Here is a 16153-nt window from a genome sequence, read left to right as displayed (position 1 = left end):
AAGTTTTGCACTTAAGTAGATAATCGGATAGCCAATATTGAGCTACCTTGGAATCCATCCAAGTATAAATTTCAAAAATTAAACTTCTTTAAAGTGTTCAAAAGAGGTCGAAATAATCTGGTCAACAAATATGAGGCACAAAGTTCTGATCGAGGAATAGATATTTGCTTTATAGGCGCGAATTTAGTCTTTGATACCAAACTATTGGCCAGCGAAGAGGCATCACAAAATTCATGGACTTGAATAATATTGCCAGTTTTAAGTAGGAGAGACACAACTCGGAATTTCACAGTTATTGATATGGCTGAATACCTCTTAAAATTTCGACCAATCGTCTGGGAGAGATTGGAGAATAACTGAATCCCAATCGCCCTTAATTAACCATAGCTTTTGGTAGAATATTTTAAAAAATATAACACAAGGAGAAAGCAGACCTAAAGGATCGGAATTGCAGACAGATTCTGCCGATATTCGTCTCTGTTGTAAGCGCGGTGAATTGGAACGCAGCTTTAAAATTCAAGGCATCAGTGGCTGAATTCCAAAAAAACCCTAAGACCTCCAAGCTTTAATTACAGATATGTCGGAAACGGAATTCAAGTAAAAGACACGATGTATTTTTACTTGAAATATTGTTGTCTTTTACTTATAAATTACATGAACTAGTATGAAATCGAAAATGACGTTGTTCATTGCTGATTTCATACATAATTGGCTCGCGCGTCTACACATATAGATTTGAACTTCATTATTTCCATTATATTATTAACTGAAAGTCAATATTTTTTTAGTTAACCATGCATAACTAATCCTTGAACAAAATCTTTGGTAAAAAGTAGTTTTGATGGGTATTTTTATCACAAGAGAAAAGGTCTAGCTAGAAATATAGTAAGATTTATAATTTGTAAACTTACTGTAAAATTTGTTGACAGCTGAAATGAATTACTAAATGCCTTGATGACATGCACCGAACAAATTATAAATGGGACTTTCATAATGACTTATAAAAAAATTCTGATGTGTACATCACATGACTTCCTTGTACGGAATATTAAATTATACGTATTCCTTTCTTGAATTTCATTTAAACTTATTCGATTGAAATAAATTTACTTCATTGATAGCTCATAAACCACAATAGAATAAATGCCCTCTTTAAAATTCACTATATTTGTTTACCATAGCGACACTCTGGCCCTACGTCACTTAACAGCGTTACATTTCATTCATTTTTAACTATATCTATGTCTGTATGTCTTATCACTTAGTAAGAGGCAGTTGGCCATTAGGAGCCTTTATCAATATATTATACTTTTTAAATGCGTAAAGAATCGACTAAGAGTTATCCAATAATATGGAAGTACTTTTGCACATGCTGTGCTAGAACTCAGAGATTACTAGCGACGAAGGCTCCTGTGCCGCCGTTCGTCAAATAAGTGAACTTTGAAGAAATGAGGCGCTCGTGTGACGCCATCACCATTTTAGTTGACTAGAACTCTGGTGGCGCTATCTCTTGCAGGATGTATTTTAAGGCATTTTTAAAATTTCATAAAAATTTTTCTTCTGATGAGCAATAATTGGCATGAAGTAAAACGATGACAAACACAATTTTCTGTACATTGAAACACGGTCCACAAGAGTATAAACTATTTACACACAAAGTCTACCTTCTTTGGCAAGAACAAAGTCCATAGCGCTTTGTAATTTGATAAGTAAAACTATAAGTAAAGAAAATTAAGTAAAAATCTTGGCTAAATAAGAAGAAAACAAAAATATACACTGGTGTGCAAAAATTAAGGACGAAGTCGAAAAATTAGCATATCAGCTGAACGAAGAGGCAGAGCGGACAGAAAGACCAATCAGGAGATTAAGTAAGGTGATGTACGGTAGCACATGCGCAGATATGCAGGTAGACGTAATGGGGGAGTGTCTGAGTAGTATAAAGCATGTTGTCGGTGTAAGATCAGTATTCCTGGCAAAGAGATTGCACGCCGTATAGCAGTTAAAATCACACCGAGTTGCTGCCTCAGCGAGAAATGGCGAATAATCAATCTGTTAGACGACATCTGGATGCTTTTACACGAGGTCGAATCATTGTTAAGTTGGAGGAAGGCCGCAGTGTGACAAGTGTGGCTGCAGATTTCGGAATTGTTCACAGCATCGTTTCACGACTTTGGAGACAATTTCAAACTACAGGAACAGCTATCCGAAGGTTTAGTAGTGGTCGTCCACGAGGAATCACACCCGCAGATGACCGGTATGTTGCCTTACAGGCCAGAAGAAACAGGCGGCAGATAGCGGGAGAAATCGCTAGACACACGACACAGGCGTTTGGACGACCGATATCGCGTTTTACCGTGGCCAGAAGACTGCACGGTGGTGGTCTGTTTGCACGACGCCCTGTACGGTCTGTACCTCTAACGCCTGCCCATCGGAGAAGGCGTTCTCTGTTGTGCCGGGAACACCGGAATTGGAGAGACAATGAATGGGGACGAGTACTCTTTACAGATGAGAGCAGATTCAGTCTGAGTAGCGATTCTCATCGCATACTCATCTGGAGAGAGCGGAAGACCGCAATCATCCCTCGAACATCATTGAAAGGGACAGGTATGGAGGTGGCGGTGTTCTCGTTTGGGGAGGCATCATGCTTGGTAGTCGTACAGACCTTCACATCTTCGACGCAGGATCAGTCAACGGGACCCGTTATTGTAACGAGATTCTTCTTCCATATGTGCGTCTTTTTAGAGGCGCTATGGGTCCGCAGTTCCTTTTCATGGACGACAATGCACCATGTCATCGCACAGTAGCTGCCGAACAACTCTTAGAGAGTGAGGATATTGAACGTATGGCTTGGCCGGCACGATCTCCGGATCTCAATCCCATCGAGCATGTATGGGATTTTCTAGGCAGACGCTTGGCAGCTCGCACCTTACCACCAGTAACGATTCCGGAGCTTCGATTGACGCTGCAAGACGAATGGGCAGCAATGCCTCAACAACTCATTGACACCCTCATTCTCAGCATGGGCAGACGCTGTGAAACCTGCCTAGCAGTCAGGGGAGATCATATCCCCTATTAAAGACCGGATGTTTCTTGCTGGACACCCATCACAGGGATGTTTCGGCCTTCAGTCGCATTGCGCTCCATGCTACTTTTTCAATAAAGCTTCTTTTTATCCCTCTGATTTCTCTTTTAGTAAGTGTTGCTTACATTACTTATGTCCTTACGTATTGGGGATCTTACGGTATTAAATGTGTTGATTTGGAAAGCTTTTGTACAAAGTTATATTGAAAAAACCGTCTTGTCCTTAATTTTTGCACACCAGTGTATATGCATTACCACCGACTATTATGGTGAATAGTGCAAGACCTCTTGTGGCATTGTTCAGTTGTCGAATCATAATTTTCTAGTTTTTTGATGATATTCTTAGGGTGACTGTCACAATTCGTGAAAAAAGTTATGAGAAGCTTTTAGAATTTCAGAGTCCGTGGGTTAATTTTTAAGTCATTGTTGAGTGCTGTTTTGTACGAACCAAGGTGCATTTGTAATTATTCATTCAGATGGCCTTGTTTTGAACTTTTTCTATTTTTTCGTGGGGAGTTCTTGCAGTTGCAGCCCACTCTGGGAAAGCATCAGTAAAATCAGGTGGATAGCTTGTAGATAAATAACTCTTTTTGTACCGAGACTAAGTTTAGAATTTCTTCCTATGAATGCATAGATACTGCCTATTGCTTGGTTGGCTTTTTTGCAGATTTTTAAATTCATTTTTAACTCAGAATTCACAAAATTTATATCATCTGAACAATTATGTAATCGTTGCCACATGTTCTACTCAAATACTATAATAAATCTAAAACGATGTATACAAAAAAATAAGCAAATAACAACAAAAAGACACAGTTTTTCACAGACGATTCAGCATTTCTCATTCAATTAATTCAGTTTTCACTTCTTGACAAGGCAAAAATACATAAAAACTCAAAATATCTGTATTGAAAATTATAAAGTAAATCTTAAACACTTATTTCCTCGAATAAATGCCAGAATGGATTAAGCATGGTTTGATTCGCAATAATTAAAGAAGGCGTTATCTTCGTTATTGCGAGACTTACTTACTCTAGATTGGCAACAAATCTACTATTCTGCTGTTTCAAATGTAAACAAGCAATGGCCGCCATTGAAAAAATTATTAGGCTTAGCGGCCCTTAAACAACTTTTAAATTGTTGATAATTCTAAAAATATTGCATGCAGAGGCATAAAATCCTTAACCGGAAGATAAGAGCTACATAATTCAATCCTTTTTAAAGAAAAAAATGAACAATTTACAAACATATAAGAGTGAAGAAACTGAGAGCACTGAGCTGAGTAACAGAGTGGATATATATAAACATATATTTACGTACACTGCTAAAAAAAATGGGACAGTTCTATATCTCCCGTTCTACTGGGCCGATTGACAAAATTCAAATTGCGTTCTTCATGTCTCGAAAGCGCGACTTAGGATATATATTAGATTTATATATAGCACTATTATAACATAGGTATTTTGACACAAAATCGGACTTTTTCTGAAATAACATACCAATTTTTTTTTATATATTTCGATTCTACGACTCAAATTACGCCTAAATATGAAATTGTGTAAAATTTGGAGCGAAATTTACGGAGAAATTCACAAATTTATGTTGGCACTTTTTTCAGGTTGCGCCAAGAATAGTTCACTTGGCGAATTTCTTAATATATAGCAACCTAGTTTCCTTTCCCGTAAGAGGAAAAAAGTCACAATCGTTTCTTTTTTTCCAATAACATTCTTTATATTATATTTTTAATTATAACTGTTATTATTTTAAGTAATTTTTTCTCTTCGAATTTCATTTTAATTGTTTAAGTTGCATGTTTTTTCTTCGAATGACTGTTTTAAAATTTCCTGTTTACCTATTCGAACTGCGTAAATAAAGGTGCACCGTTTATTTTTTTTTTCAAATAGTTTTCCTCATATATATTTTTGTCATACTTATTATTTTAGGTAATTTTTAAATGTTTATACTTTTATTTTAATTGTTTGTGTTGCAATATCTCTTCAGATAATTGTTTTAAAATTTCTATTTATTCATTCGAACTGAGCATTTTAAATATATTTATTAATATAAATTTTCCAGGATTTTATTTTATTTACTTGAATTGCGTTTCTTTCGGAAGATCACTCTGTGTCCTGCACTACGATGCATCTAAAAACTGAATATATTAAAAGAGAAAATACAGTACAGTTAACACGCCTTTCAATGTTCCGTTTAGAAAAGATATATAAATGAGAAAGATGTATAACCGACATTTTAAATTAGGATGACTTGCATATATTGCTTTAAATAACTGTAGAGACATTAGGTATTTTTAGAAACAGAGGAGATGAAAACTTAGCAACGCCTTCCCCGGAAATTGAGCCGCGGATCTCTTAATTACGCGCTCAGTGTTCTGACCATTACACCCCGAAGGGTCGCTAAGAAGGCGGAAGAAATATATTATATAGCTTTAACATTGTGCTCATTGCTTTATACAATTTTATCATTCTACATTAAGTTCATATTTTGGTTAAATATTTTATTTAAAATCGCAAGAATCAAATATCATAAGATTAAAAAGTTTAAATTTAAAAAAAAAACTAAATTATATGCAAAAATTTATTTTTTTCTTCTTAATTTTCTTCTTATTATTTTTTTCTTCAGGCATTCTGCAAGTATATTAAAAAGCATCCAACTTTTCGAAATATCTTCGTATTTCTGATATTTATTTTAAATAAAGTTATTGTATTCCATTTCATAAAGGCCCACAAACGCCCGAGCGGCAAAGTTGCTGAACACTGGTAGTTCACTCCGGGGTTCGAATCCCGGCGAACGGGCTGGTTGCATGGGCGTTTTCGTGGTTTTCTTCATTGCAACGTGTATGGCAGCTGGTTTCCCTTCGAAAGTTCTTCACGAAGGCATCCTTCCTTTTAGGCAGATAGCCCTGCTTTGCCGTAATTTAATAATCCAATTCAATCCATTTCATCAGTATTTGGTCAGAGCCTTCATCAGTCTTTAGTGGCTAAGCATTTTGAAGGCATGAGAAAAAGGAAAGACTAGTTTCATCAAGCGGGAAAGCGTCTTTAGATGATATCCATATATGTTTTAGAGATATTAGGATTTTTGGAAGCAGGAGACTTGAAAAATGAGCAATGCCCTCGCCGGAAATCGAACTACGACCTCTCGAATACGCACCGAGCGGGCAGAACACTACACAAAGAAAGCACACTAAGAAGGCGGGAGAAATACCTTATACACTCCCCCCCTTAAAGCTCGATTGGGGATTAGGGGACCCAGTCGCCAAAGCCTGGTGGTGAAGAATCATCATTCACCACCTTTTAGTTCGGGCGCCACTGCAGAGACATTAGTTTTTTTGGGGGCAGGAAGTAGAGGAAATGAAAAATGAGCAATGTCCTTGCTGGAAATGGAACCACGGACCTCTCGAATATGCACCAAGCATGCAGACCACTGCACCACGAATGCAAGCTACGAAGGTGGGGGCAGGAATTATCCAGTGACGTTATAATACTTTATAACGTCACTGGATAAATTCTTGAAGCTTCAAATAATTTGACTGAGAAATTATGGGATGGTTCCATTTACGATACGATATGATGTTCTATGATGTAACTTAAATTTATACAACCATACAGTCGCTCTTCAATTCAATCTGCAATGATATGGTTTTTGCTTTTCTGTTAGTACTAACTCAGTTGCTGCTATTAGTTGCTGGTATGCACATCCAAGAGTTTTCTCTTTGAACACCCAACTTCCTTGAAGTAGATTCTCATTTAAGTTTTTGCTTCCCCCCAGTTTCTTTCATTACTTCTACATTTGTTTTCAGTGCTGGCACAAAAAAATTAAAATTTTTCGATTGTTACACTTCCATAAATTTTGTATTCCTATCAATTTTTTTAAAATATCAGTTGCATCAAATGCAAGTTTAAAGCAAAGTTCAAAGGATAATTATTTGAATCACAAGATTTTTGTTAAATGAAAAGGAAATAAACCACTCCAGCGGCGCTTATCATGTACCCCGGAGTGGCACGATTTTTATATCGGGTGCAAACAATCTAAGCCTAATAATTTCTATGTTAAAGAACATTTTTATATAATCTACAACATGAGACAAAATTACTATTTAAAACATTCTTAAGGATTAATGTAAAAATTTATATATATTATATATATTTAAAGCTGGGACATAATCCAAATTGTCAACGTCCTGTATGCTTAAAAACATTTTGAAAATAAACATCAAATGAACTTTCTCAGTTTTAGACAATTCAGTTTAAATGAAGTTAAAGCAAAGTAGCAGACTACACAGCGAAGGTAAAAATTTACTCTTACAAAACATTTTTAAAAGAGGAAGAAACAAACAAAAAGTTAAAATTTTGAATAATATTGTTGTGTAGAGAATTTCTGATCGCGTTATAAAAACTAGGTGAATGATTTTCTGATTTATGGAAATCTTAATTTTATTTGATTCTGAATTATTTAATTTAATGCTTTAATTTTGGGGAAAAGCAGATGCTTCTGGGAATATTATTTAGTTTAAAAGAAAATTATTTATTTTTCTTTTATTTGCAATTTTTGTACAAGCTTTGATTCATTGTGAAAAAAGCAGGGAAAGGGAGGCAATTTTACTAAGTCATGATTTCGCGCGCTTTGTCTTTTAGAATGTTCTAGAAGAAATTTCATTCTGCAGTTGACCTTAGGACAGGAAGTACGTGACAGAAGGGTCAGAGGTTGCCACATGACTTTCGATGTAAGACATTCAGGTTTTGGCGATTGAGGGTCCGGTTGTTGGCTAAGTGAAGAAGGGCGCGCATGCGCGATCCCCCCTTATTTCCGCATTCAGGGGTTGAAAACGCAAATTTTGCCCAAATTAAGGGGGCGATAATTGAAGCCATAGTGGGAACCCGCGTTTGTGAAGGAGACGAAGAAAATTCGAGCTTGAATCACTTTTCGTGCGAGACTTGGCAAGACTTGCTTGCGGAACTTACTTTGGACGTTACTCTTGAAACTTGTTTGAAAGTGATAGAAACGATGGAATTTACGAAGAGAGATGCTCCCCGGCCGCGTTTTGACTAAGAGGCGAGAGACTTTACTCACTTATTCTTCTTACTCTTGGAATCACTTACTGGGTGGACTTGCTTACTTTTGGGCTAAGATTATAACTTCGAGCTTGCTCTTGGAATGAGCGAGTGAAGGCGAGCTGTAATTGCCTAGAGAGAGGTTTCCGGCCGGGAGCTGCAAACATGCTCCCCTGCCGCGTTCTGGTTAAAAGGCGAAATTGAACCGGGCGAGTGACTTAAGACTTTCAAGACCAGGCGGACAGCCGTGCTGGGCAGCAGTGCTCCTGTTTCTGTTTTCCAGAGTAAAAATAGCTTCGTCGTTGTGAAAACCAGTTACCTGCGTGTGTGTTTCGCCAATAGTGCCAGGACAGGACGATGTCTTCTGAAACTTCCATTTGTGACCGTAAAAATCTGCCCCGCCGACGTCAACGCTTATTAGGATACGAGTCCTCCACTTCAAGACGTCCTTACAAGATAAGTTCTATTTTTTTGTGTTTGAACTTTAAGTAAGGTTTCAACGACTTCCTTGGAATGTAAAATAACAACGTCGAATCTTAAATTAATTCTCAGGCTTTCAATTGTTTCCCTTTCCCCTTCTAAATTACCGAGACAAACTTTAAGGTTTTTATATGAATTAGGATGTAATAATTAAGGTTTTTATATGAATTAGGATGTAATAATTTAAGTTGTTTGTGTAATCTTCCTTAGAACAGATGTGAATTGCAAATAATATGTTTTCCTTAACCTCTTAGAAATTATAGAACGGGTACCCGTTAAATTAAAAGAGTCATGTAATAGATTTGCAAATCATGAATTTAAATGTAACAAAAGAAAATGACAAATTGAAGAATTCACCTGTGTCTAAAATAAGTAAATTAAAATGGTAACCTGAATAAGAAATTTGACTCTCTGATTAAGATAAGATTTAATTTTAATTGTAAGGAATTTGAATAAACTGGTATTTAATCTGGAAACCTATTACTTATGTTTTCTTTATATCTTTTATGTGTTTTTTCTTATATATTTATTGATTTTACATGTTGTTTATTCGATCCTCTCACGGCACGGTCCCGGATGCATTTTCACAACGCAATGCATTAAAAATTCACTTCTACGATCACTAAAAGTTTGGTAATTAGCAAACTCTTAAGTGTTTAATTTCTCAGTTGATATATAGTTAGTTGCGGTTTCACTTGTCTGTTTCTGCATTAGCTTCCTACCTAAGAGGAAGTTGTAACACAGCATTGGTGCCCATGATTTTTCGGCAAAGTAAAGAAACAAAACATAGGTTTCTCTTATAGAAACATAACATTGGTGCAGTAGCTATTTAACAATATCATCTGTAATTTTAAAAAAGTAGCTTTTCATATAGTATTAATAAATATTTATTACGCATCATTGAGGGGGGAAAATTCATATAATTAATCCTTTTTAAAAATTTATTTGAAATTTAAGGTTAAAAATAGCTGTGGCAATTCACTGTAACAAAATCCATAAACCACATTTGGCGTTATTATCGCTCAAAAAAAAGATGCCAAATTTTAAAGCGCAAAAATATGTAAATTCGTGTATATCTTAGAAAATTTTGAATAAAAAATTCTAATTTTTTGCAGGTATGCTTAGAACTGCACCTACTTTAAGATGATGGTAAAACTTTTATAGGTTATAATACAAAACTTTTTTCGAAAATATCTAAAAATTATTTAAAAATAGAAATTTTTAAAATAAAACACAAAAAAATGAGTGAATTTGTTTTGGAATGAAAATAAATTTCGAAATTAAAAAAAGAGATATTAATAAATATATGCCAAATTCAATTAACATTGAGGAGCTAAAATTTCGAGAAATAATTATTTAAAAACTACTCGTACGATTTTTACAAAACTTGGCACTCTGGCATAATTTGAGTCGTAGAATCGAAATATGTAAAAAAAGTGGTATGTTATTTCAGAAAAAGTCCGATTTTGTGTCAAAATACCTATGTTAGAATAGTGCTATATATAAATGTAATACATATCCTAAGTCGCACTTTCGAGACATGAAGAACGCAATTTGAATTTTGTCATTCGGCCCAGTAGAACGGGAGATATAGAACTGTCCTTTTTTTTTTTTTTTTTTTTTTGAGCAGTGTACTTTTTGTACTCTAGATACTACTCACGATAAACTGCTTTAAATCTATAGCTTCTGAGCGGTCTTCGAGAACATTCTGGGGAAAACTGGTCAGAATTCGTTCTAGAATGTTCTTGCTCCGTCTGCATATCGACAATTTTGTCACAAAATATCGCCAAATGGCGATTGTGTGCCAAATCTGGCAATCCGGTCTTTCTATTCATCTTTCTGGCAACCCTAAACCCGCTTGGAGGGAAAGTTATCTGGCCGCAGCTAGGCATTTCGTAACAATATATTTGCTTTAGAATAATCAGAAAGGTAAAAGAATGCATTAAAAATCCTAGAACTGAGTAACACTTTTAATCAACTAGTTTTTTTATCCCACGATTTCTATTTAATTTATTGCTTTTCAAAGCAGTATTTCTGTTAAGCGATGTTTCACTGTAACAGCTCAGTAAAATTTCTAACAAAAATAGTGATATTTTCCTATTTAAAATAATCTCTTCGTTGCTTCACCAAAGATGGCAAAACGCACGAATTTGACGTGTATTTAAATTCTCATAAAAGCCTCGTATGGGTTGAGAGTATGACAGACTGAATTTTAGGGTATTAAAATGTTTTCATTGATTAATTATGCAAATTTAAGCACTTCTTTGTAACTTCTTTGTTCGTATTTGGAAAAAATAACGATTATAGGCATGTTTTATTGAATTGATGACAAGTGAATATTTTACAGGTTCTTGTGCTTTAGTTAAAGAAACGGAAGGAAAAACTCATTCATCCATCGGAACCCCTTATTGGATGGCTCCAGAGGTAATATTTTCAGTATTTATTTTACTTTTTTCAATAATCATTTCTTCATAAACGTAGTTAATAATTCTATTTAATATGAATTTTCAATTTTTCCTCACTCATATTGCAAAGTGCTGCTTTAAACGGACTTAATTTTAACGGGCTTTAAACGGGCTGATGCTTTTGATCAAAGATTTTATATAGTTTATTAACATTTTAAACTAAATTAGTTTAAAAAAACTTTTTTACTGCATTCACAAAAAACACGAAATGTAATTTAATCATAAATCTGAATATAATCCATCATAATATTTATTTGATCTCTGAAGTTAAGTTCATTAACTGCTATAGTTTGATTTTGTTCTTTATTTTGCCTCATTTTCCATTCAATCCACTCAAGTATTTGAATTCGATAATAATTTGGAACGATTCAGAAACTGACAGCAGGGAACTAGCAGCCGATGTGAAGCTACGCATACGATATTTAAGATACCCTTCTTGTGGACATAGGTGGAGGGAGAAACAACCATAGATAGACATAGGTGGAGGAAGATAGTTATAGGCTATATAATTGCTGAACATCTTAAGCCAATCCACATGTCTTACAAATCCGCCTGATACACTGAAAAATCTTCTTGAAAAATATTTTTTTTTATTGTATTAACTCTTTATTTAAATGAATAATAAAAAACATAAACGTTTAAATAATTTAAAAATATGTTTAATTTTACTGAGCCTAGAAAGAAAAATAAACCAACCGAATATAAGTTCCGATGAATGGAATCCGAATAATTAGAGTTCTACTGCACAATTAATGATCTTCCCCAGAAGTAAAGCGAGTTATGGAGAAGGTAAGTTTTGGTTTAGTTTAATTTATTATATCAAGGCACTCGAGGGCTATCTGCCTAAGGGTAGGGATGCCTTCGTGGAGGACTTTCTAAGAGGAATTGTCTTGCATACACGTTACATATGGGGAAAACCATGAAATCGCTCATGCAGCCAGCCCGTTCTCCGGAATTCGAATCCCGGACCTAAATACCAGTGTTTAGCGATTTTACCGCACCGCCGCTGGTGGGCCGATTTTGGAGGAAGGGATGAGGAGCAGACGAACAAAATAAAGACAACAGTGATCGAAGCAGGTAAAGTGGGAACCCGCACGTACAATTTGACGTTTCTCGTTTGAGTCCACATTTTAGTAGCAGTCTGTCTATACATTCGCAAAGCGGGCAATAGTTTTTCTGCCTTGTTACGAACCAAGCAAAGGTGTATTAGAAAAAAAAAGAAGAAAAGAGTCGAAAAGAGTTACTTCATAAAGTTTTGCATGAAAGTTAGAAAATGTAGTTCTGAAATGTTGTTTTCGGTCCGAATTTGTAGATAATACGCTGAGCTCATTACCGTAATGGGTAGCGTTGAGAACGAAGAACTTCTTTTAACTTCAAAACCGGAAACTAGCGTAGTCGCATATATTATCTACTATCACAGAAGAGCCTATAAGCTTTTGATGGTATAAGTTATCTGCATCAAAGGTCTTATGCCTATAAACCTTTGATCCTTTTATCAATGGCTTATAGGTACTCAAGATTTTGAGTCGAAAAAAATATTAAAAAGAGTTGTGAATTTCAGTCGTGAAATCTCAAACACGTGTTTCCTTCACTCTGTATTGCGCCGTATAATATATTATTATTAGTAAGCTACTTTTCAGCTCAAAAAATATCGCAGTGCTTCTCCGTCTATCGTATTGGCCTGATTAGGTTTCGAGCAATTTCTTGTATTTTTTATGTTTAAAACTCATGTCAAAGTATATCATTTTGAAATAGCTGAAAAAACACACACACACACAATTTCGAAGCGGTGTCTAAGAAACGCAGCAGTTGTTTAATTGCTGTGTTCGATTAAAAGGGCTTTCCCTGAATGTAATAAGCAAGAATTTCATGTATGCTCAATTAAAAAATTTTTAATTTTATCCTTAGTTTGGGAGAGTTCGTAATTCAGATTGACATGCTCTGCATAATAAAGATAAAAGATAGCAATAGCCTCAATATAATATTCTAAAAGTAATTAATAATTTAGTTTTACGTGAAAATTGTCTTTATGATAATTTTTCCCCTTCCGTGACTATATAATCCTCTCTGCTAACGTTTAATAATAAATTTAATTCCGTTTTGAAACTAGCTGACATTCACAGGTAATAGAAATTTTAAACGTCAGATTTTAAACGTCTGGAAATATTTGACTAACGAACGTGCTTTCAGAATTAATAAAATAAGTGAAAAATGTAAATCTTTAGAAGAGGATCTGAGAAAGGGATTATAGTAAGTGAAGAGTATAGAGACGCTAAACTATATTTTTGAATACAAGTTCATTGTTATTTATATAAAGCTCATAAAATATCGACATAGATACACAACATGTTTCTTTCAGATTAACGAAAAGTTACAAAATACGATTGTTTCAATTTTCTCACGATTTTACCGTTGCTGAGATTGTTTTACTTTATTCTTGAGAATCAATCCTTCATTTAGCTGTTGAAAGAAATGTAAATATTTCTTATCTAAACATGCAAACTAGACTACTATTGTAAATTTTTTAAATAAAAGACGATTTAAAATTATATTTCTTAGACTAAGGCAAACTGTATGCGAGATGCAGAGAAAGAGAAATAAATGAAACCTTTTGTAGAAGTATTTTCTACTTGCTTCAGCAAGCTTCCTTACACTGATGTAGTTGCAAGCAAAAAATTTAATCTTCAGATTTGAAGGAAAGTTAAAACATAAATGAATAAAATACACTGCTGGGCATTAAAATTGCTTCACCAGAAAGAAAAGCAACTAAAAGAATCTTATTCATTGTAATATACTCTATAATGGGACAGAAAGAGTATTAAAATTGCAGGTAGTTTGGGATATGCAGCATGCAGAATTTAGTACGCAGAGCTGCCACCTCTGGCAGCAACAACGACTGTAATCCAGCTGGACGTCTAGCTTTACTGAGCTTCAATAACCGTTATACGAATATTTCCCTCCCTTTGGCTTCAACTCTACGAACGAGTTCGTCTGTTATAGTGGCTGGCGAGTGGTGGCATACCCATGACCACATATTCTCAGTGAATGAGAAATCTGGACAACGTGCTAGCCAAGACAACAATTGAACACTCTCTGTAACCACAAAATCAGGACAGCATGAGCAGCATACAACATGCATTTAATGTTGTTGAATAATAACTCACTGAGGCCTCCGGGACAAGATACAACTACTGCCAAGTTAACACAAGACAGAATTGTGACGGATTTTCTCCACATTACCGGCTATGCGAACCCGGGATATTTACCCAACTGTGCTTCATACCAGCACGGCAGGTACTGGGTCCGTATGGCGATGACGATTGCAAGCTGGCAGATGGCTTCTTAGTGCCTTCACACATATCCATCATGATACTATATACAGAACTGGGATTTGTCCGAAAATACGCGTTGTACTATTTTTGTGTACAGTATCGTCGTCCGCTGCATCGCTGTAAGTGTTCCTGTTCCTATTGCAGTGTCAATGAAAGCCGTAAGAATGGTAGCCGTGCTGACAGTCCGTAGTGTTGCAGATGACGTAGCACTCTTCCTGCAGTCACTTGTTGTCCTGTCAAAGAACCTCTATGAGAACTGATCTTCTAAAAGTTCTTTGGTAATGCACACGAGCCAAGTTCTGCATTCAGGATACGATACAACAAAGTCAAAAGGAACAATATGTCTGTCCTCTAGGGAATTAATGGCCCGGGACCACTAAGATTCTAGCGTTCCGTATGACCGTTCTGGACCCGTCGATTCCATATTCGCTTGATTGTCATGGAATCCCAGCTATCATGAGCAGCAGTGTCGCGGAACAGTAAACCGAAATTCAGAGAGGTCGCGGTGGACTTCCGACATATGCTAGTAGGAGTTTCTCTCTCTTACATGAGGCATAACACGACCTTTAAACAAACGACCAACGTTTAAATGCGATTTTCAAATGAGAAACCCACTGTGCACTCTTCCGCATACACAATATAGATGGCGTTACTCATACGTGCTTTGAGGGCATATGCTGGAATGCTAATCATTTGCATATCCGTGGATATTGCATCTTTCATGCATATGTGTCGCTTGTCGAATGCCGCCTTAATGGTATAGCAATTTTAATAGCCAGCAATGTAATTTCCCATAGAAGTCATACAGTTAGCTATTAATGAATCCAAAAAGAATTTAATGTTTTTTAATTAATTTTTGAATTTTAATGAATTATTAGTAACCGAAGACTTTTGTATGCATTGATGCAGTGCGGGCTTAGTTATATAATACCCAAAACATTTTAAGGAGATATTTGAAACAAAATATTATTTTAGTGTTCAAAATAATACATATTACCTTGTTCCCTTTCGTTCTGCTTATGCAATTTCAAGAAATTCCTAGAGCACTTTTCTGAATAACTTTAAATTTTTTTTTTAAATATACATGGATAATAAAACATATACAGCATATTCTTTTGTTTGTTTGATAGCTTAAAATTTTAATTTAACTAATGCAAATTAGTTTAAACTTAGCTCATTCGCATCAACTTCTGCGTGGCATGATTACCGCATTAAATAAATGGAATGAAATTCTAGTAGAAAGATTTTCGATAAATACAGTTATGTGAAACGGAGCTGCGAGAAAATGAACTTTGAGATTTTAAGCCATTTGTATCTTCCGTTGCTAATATTGCGATAAATATAGGACGTTCTTTTTTTGCAGCTGCTGCAGAGGGCGCTAAGGAAAGTTACCGTTTGTATCTGAAAAAAAACCAATCATAGTATATGTGAGCTTTCTATCCGGAACAGGGTCTCAAATTTAGAGGTAAAAACCGGCTTAATGACATGCTATAAAAATCCTTTCTGTTAACATTAATAGCAATTTAAACATAAAGCATTTGTGAAACTGATGAGAAGAATATTTGCATTAGCATTATGAACAGTGAAATGAGCAATGTTCATTTATGGCAGGTTTTCTGTTCAAGTGAAAACTGATATCAGTTTCAGTTCATTTGTTTTAAGAATTTAATTCACATGCTTATGGAGTTGCTAAAATAAAATGTTTATACTTTAAAAACTTTCC

General features: G+C 35.2%; 1 protein-coding gene and 1 long non-coding RNA gene across 6 annotated transcripts in view; one reads left to right on the top strand and one right to left on the bottom strand.

Annotated features, from left to right (window-relative positions):
• Positions 1-16153, top strand: part of ninaC (STKc_myosinIII_N_like and MYSc_Myo21 domain-containing protein ninaC) — a 232689-nt gene that overhangs the window by 67830 nt on the left and 148706 nt on the right. For all 4 annotated transcript variants that reach the window (XM_085816858.1, XM_085816856.1, XM_085816857.1 and 1 more), the window contains exon 5: positions 10981-11057. In XM_085816858.1, the coding sequence (XP_085672984.1) occupies positions 10981-11057 (77 nt within the window). The remainder of the gene's footprint in view (positions 1-10980; positions 11058-16153) is intronic.
• Positions 1-16153, bottom strand: part of LOC146997159 (uncharacterized) — a 120476-nt gene that overhangs the window by 12469 nt on the left and 91854 nt on the right. The window lies entirely within an intron of this gene.

Source organism: Stegodyphus dumicola, chromosome 5 (assembly GCF_044657685.1).
Source record: "Stegodyphus dumicola isolate Sdum_Otavi_A_Nest chromosome 5, ASM4465768v1".
In the NCBI taxonomy this organism is placed as follows: Eukaryota; Metazoa; Arthropoda; class Arachnida; order Araneae; family Eresidae; genus Stegodyphus; species Stegodyphus dumicola.
Note: the sequence above shows the minus strand (reverse complement) of the source record. Positions and strands in the feature narration are given on the sequence as shown.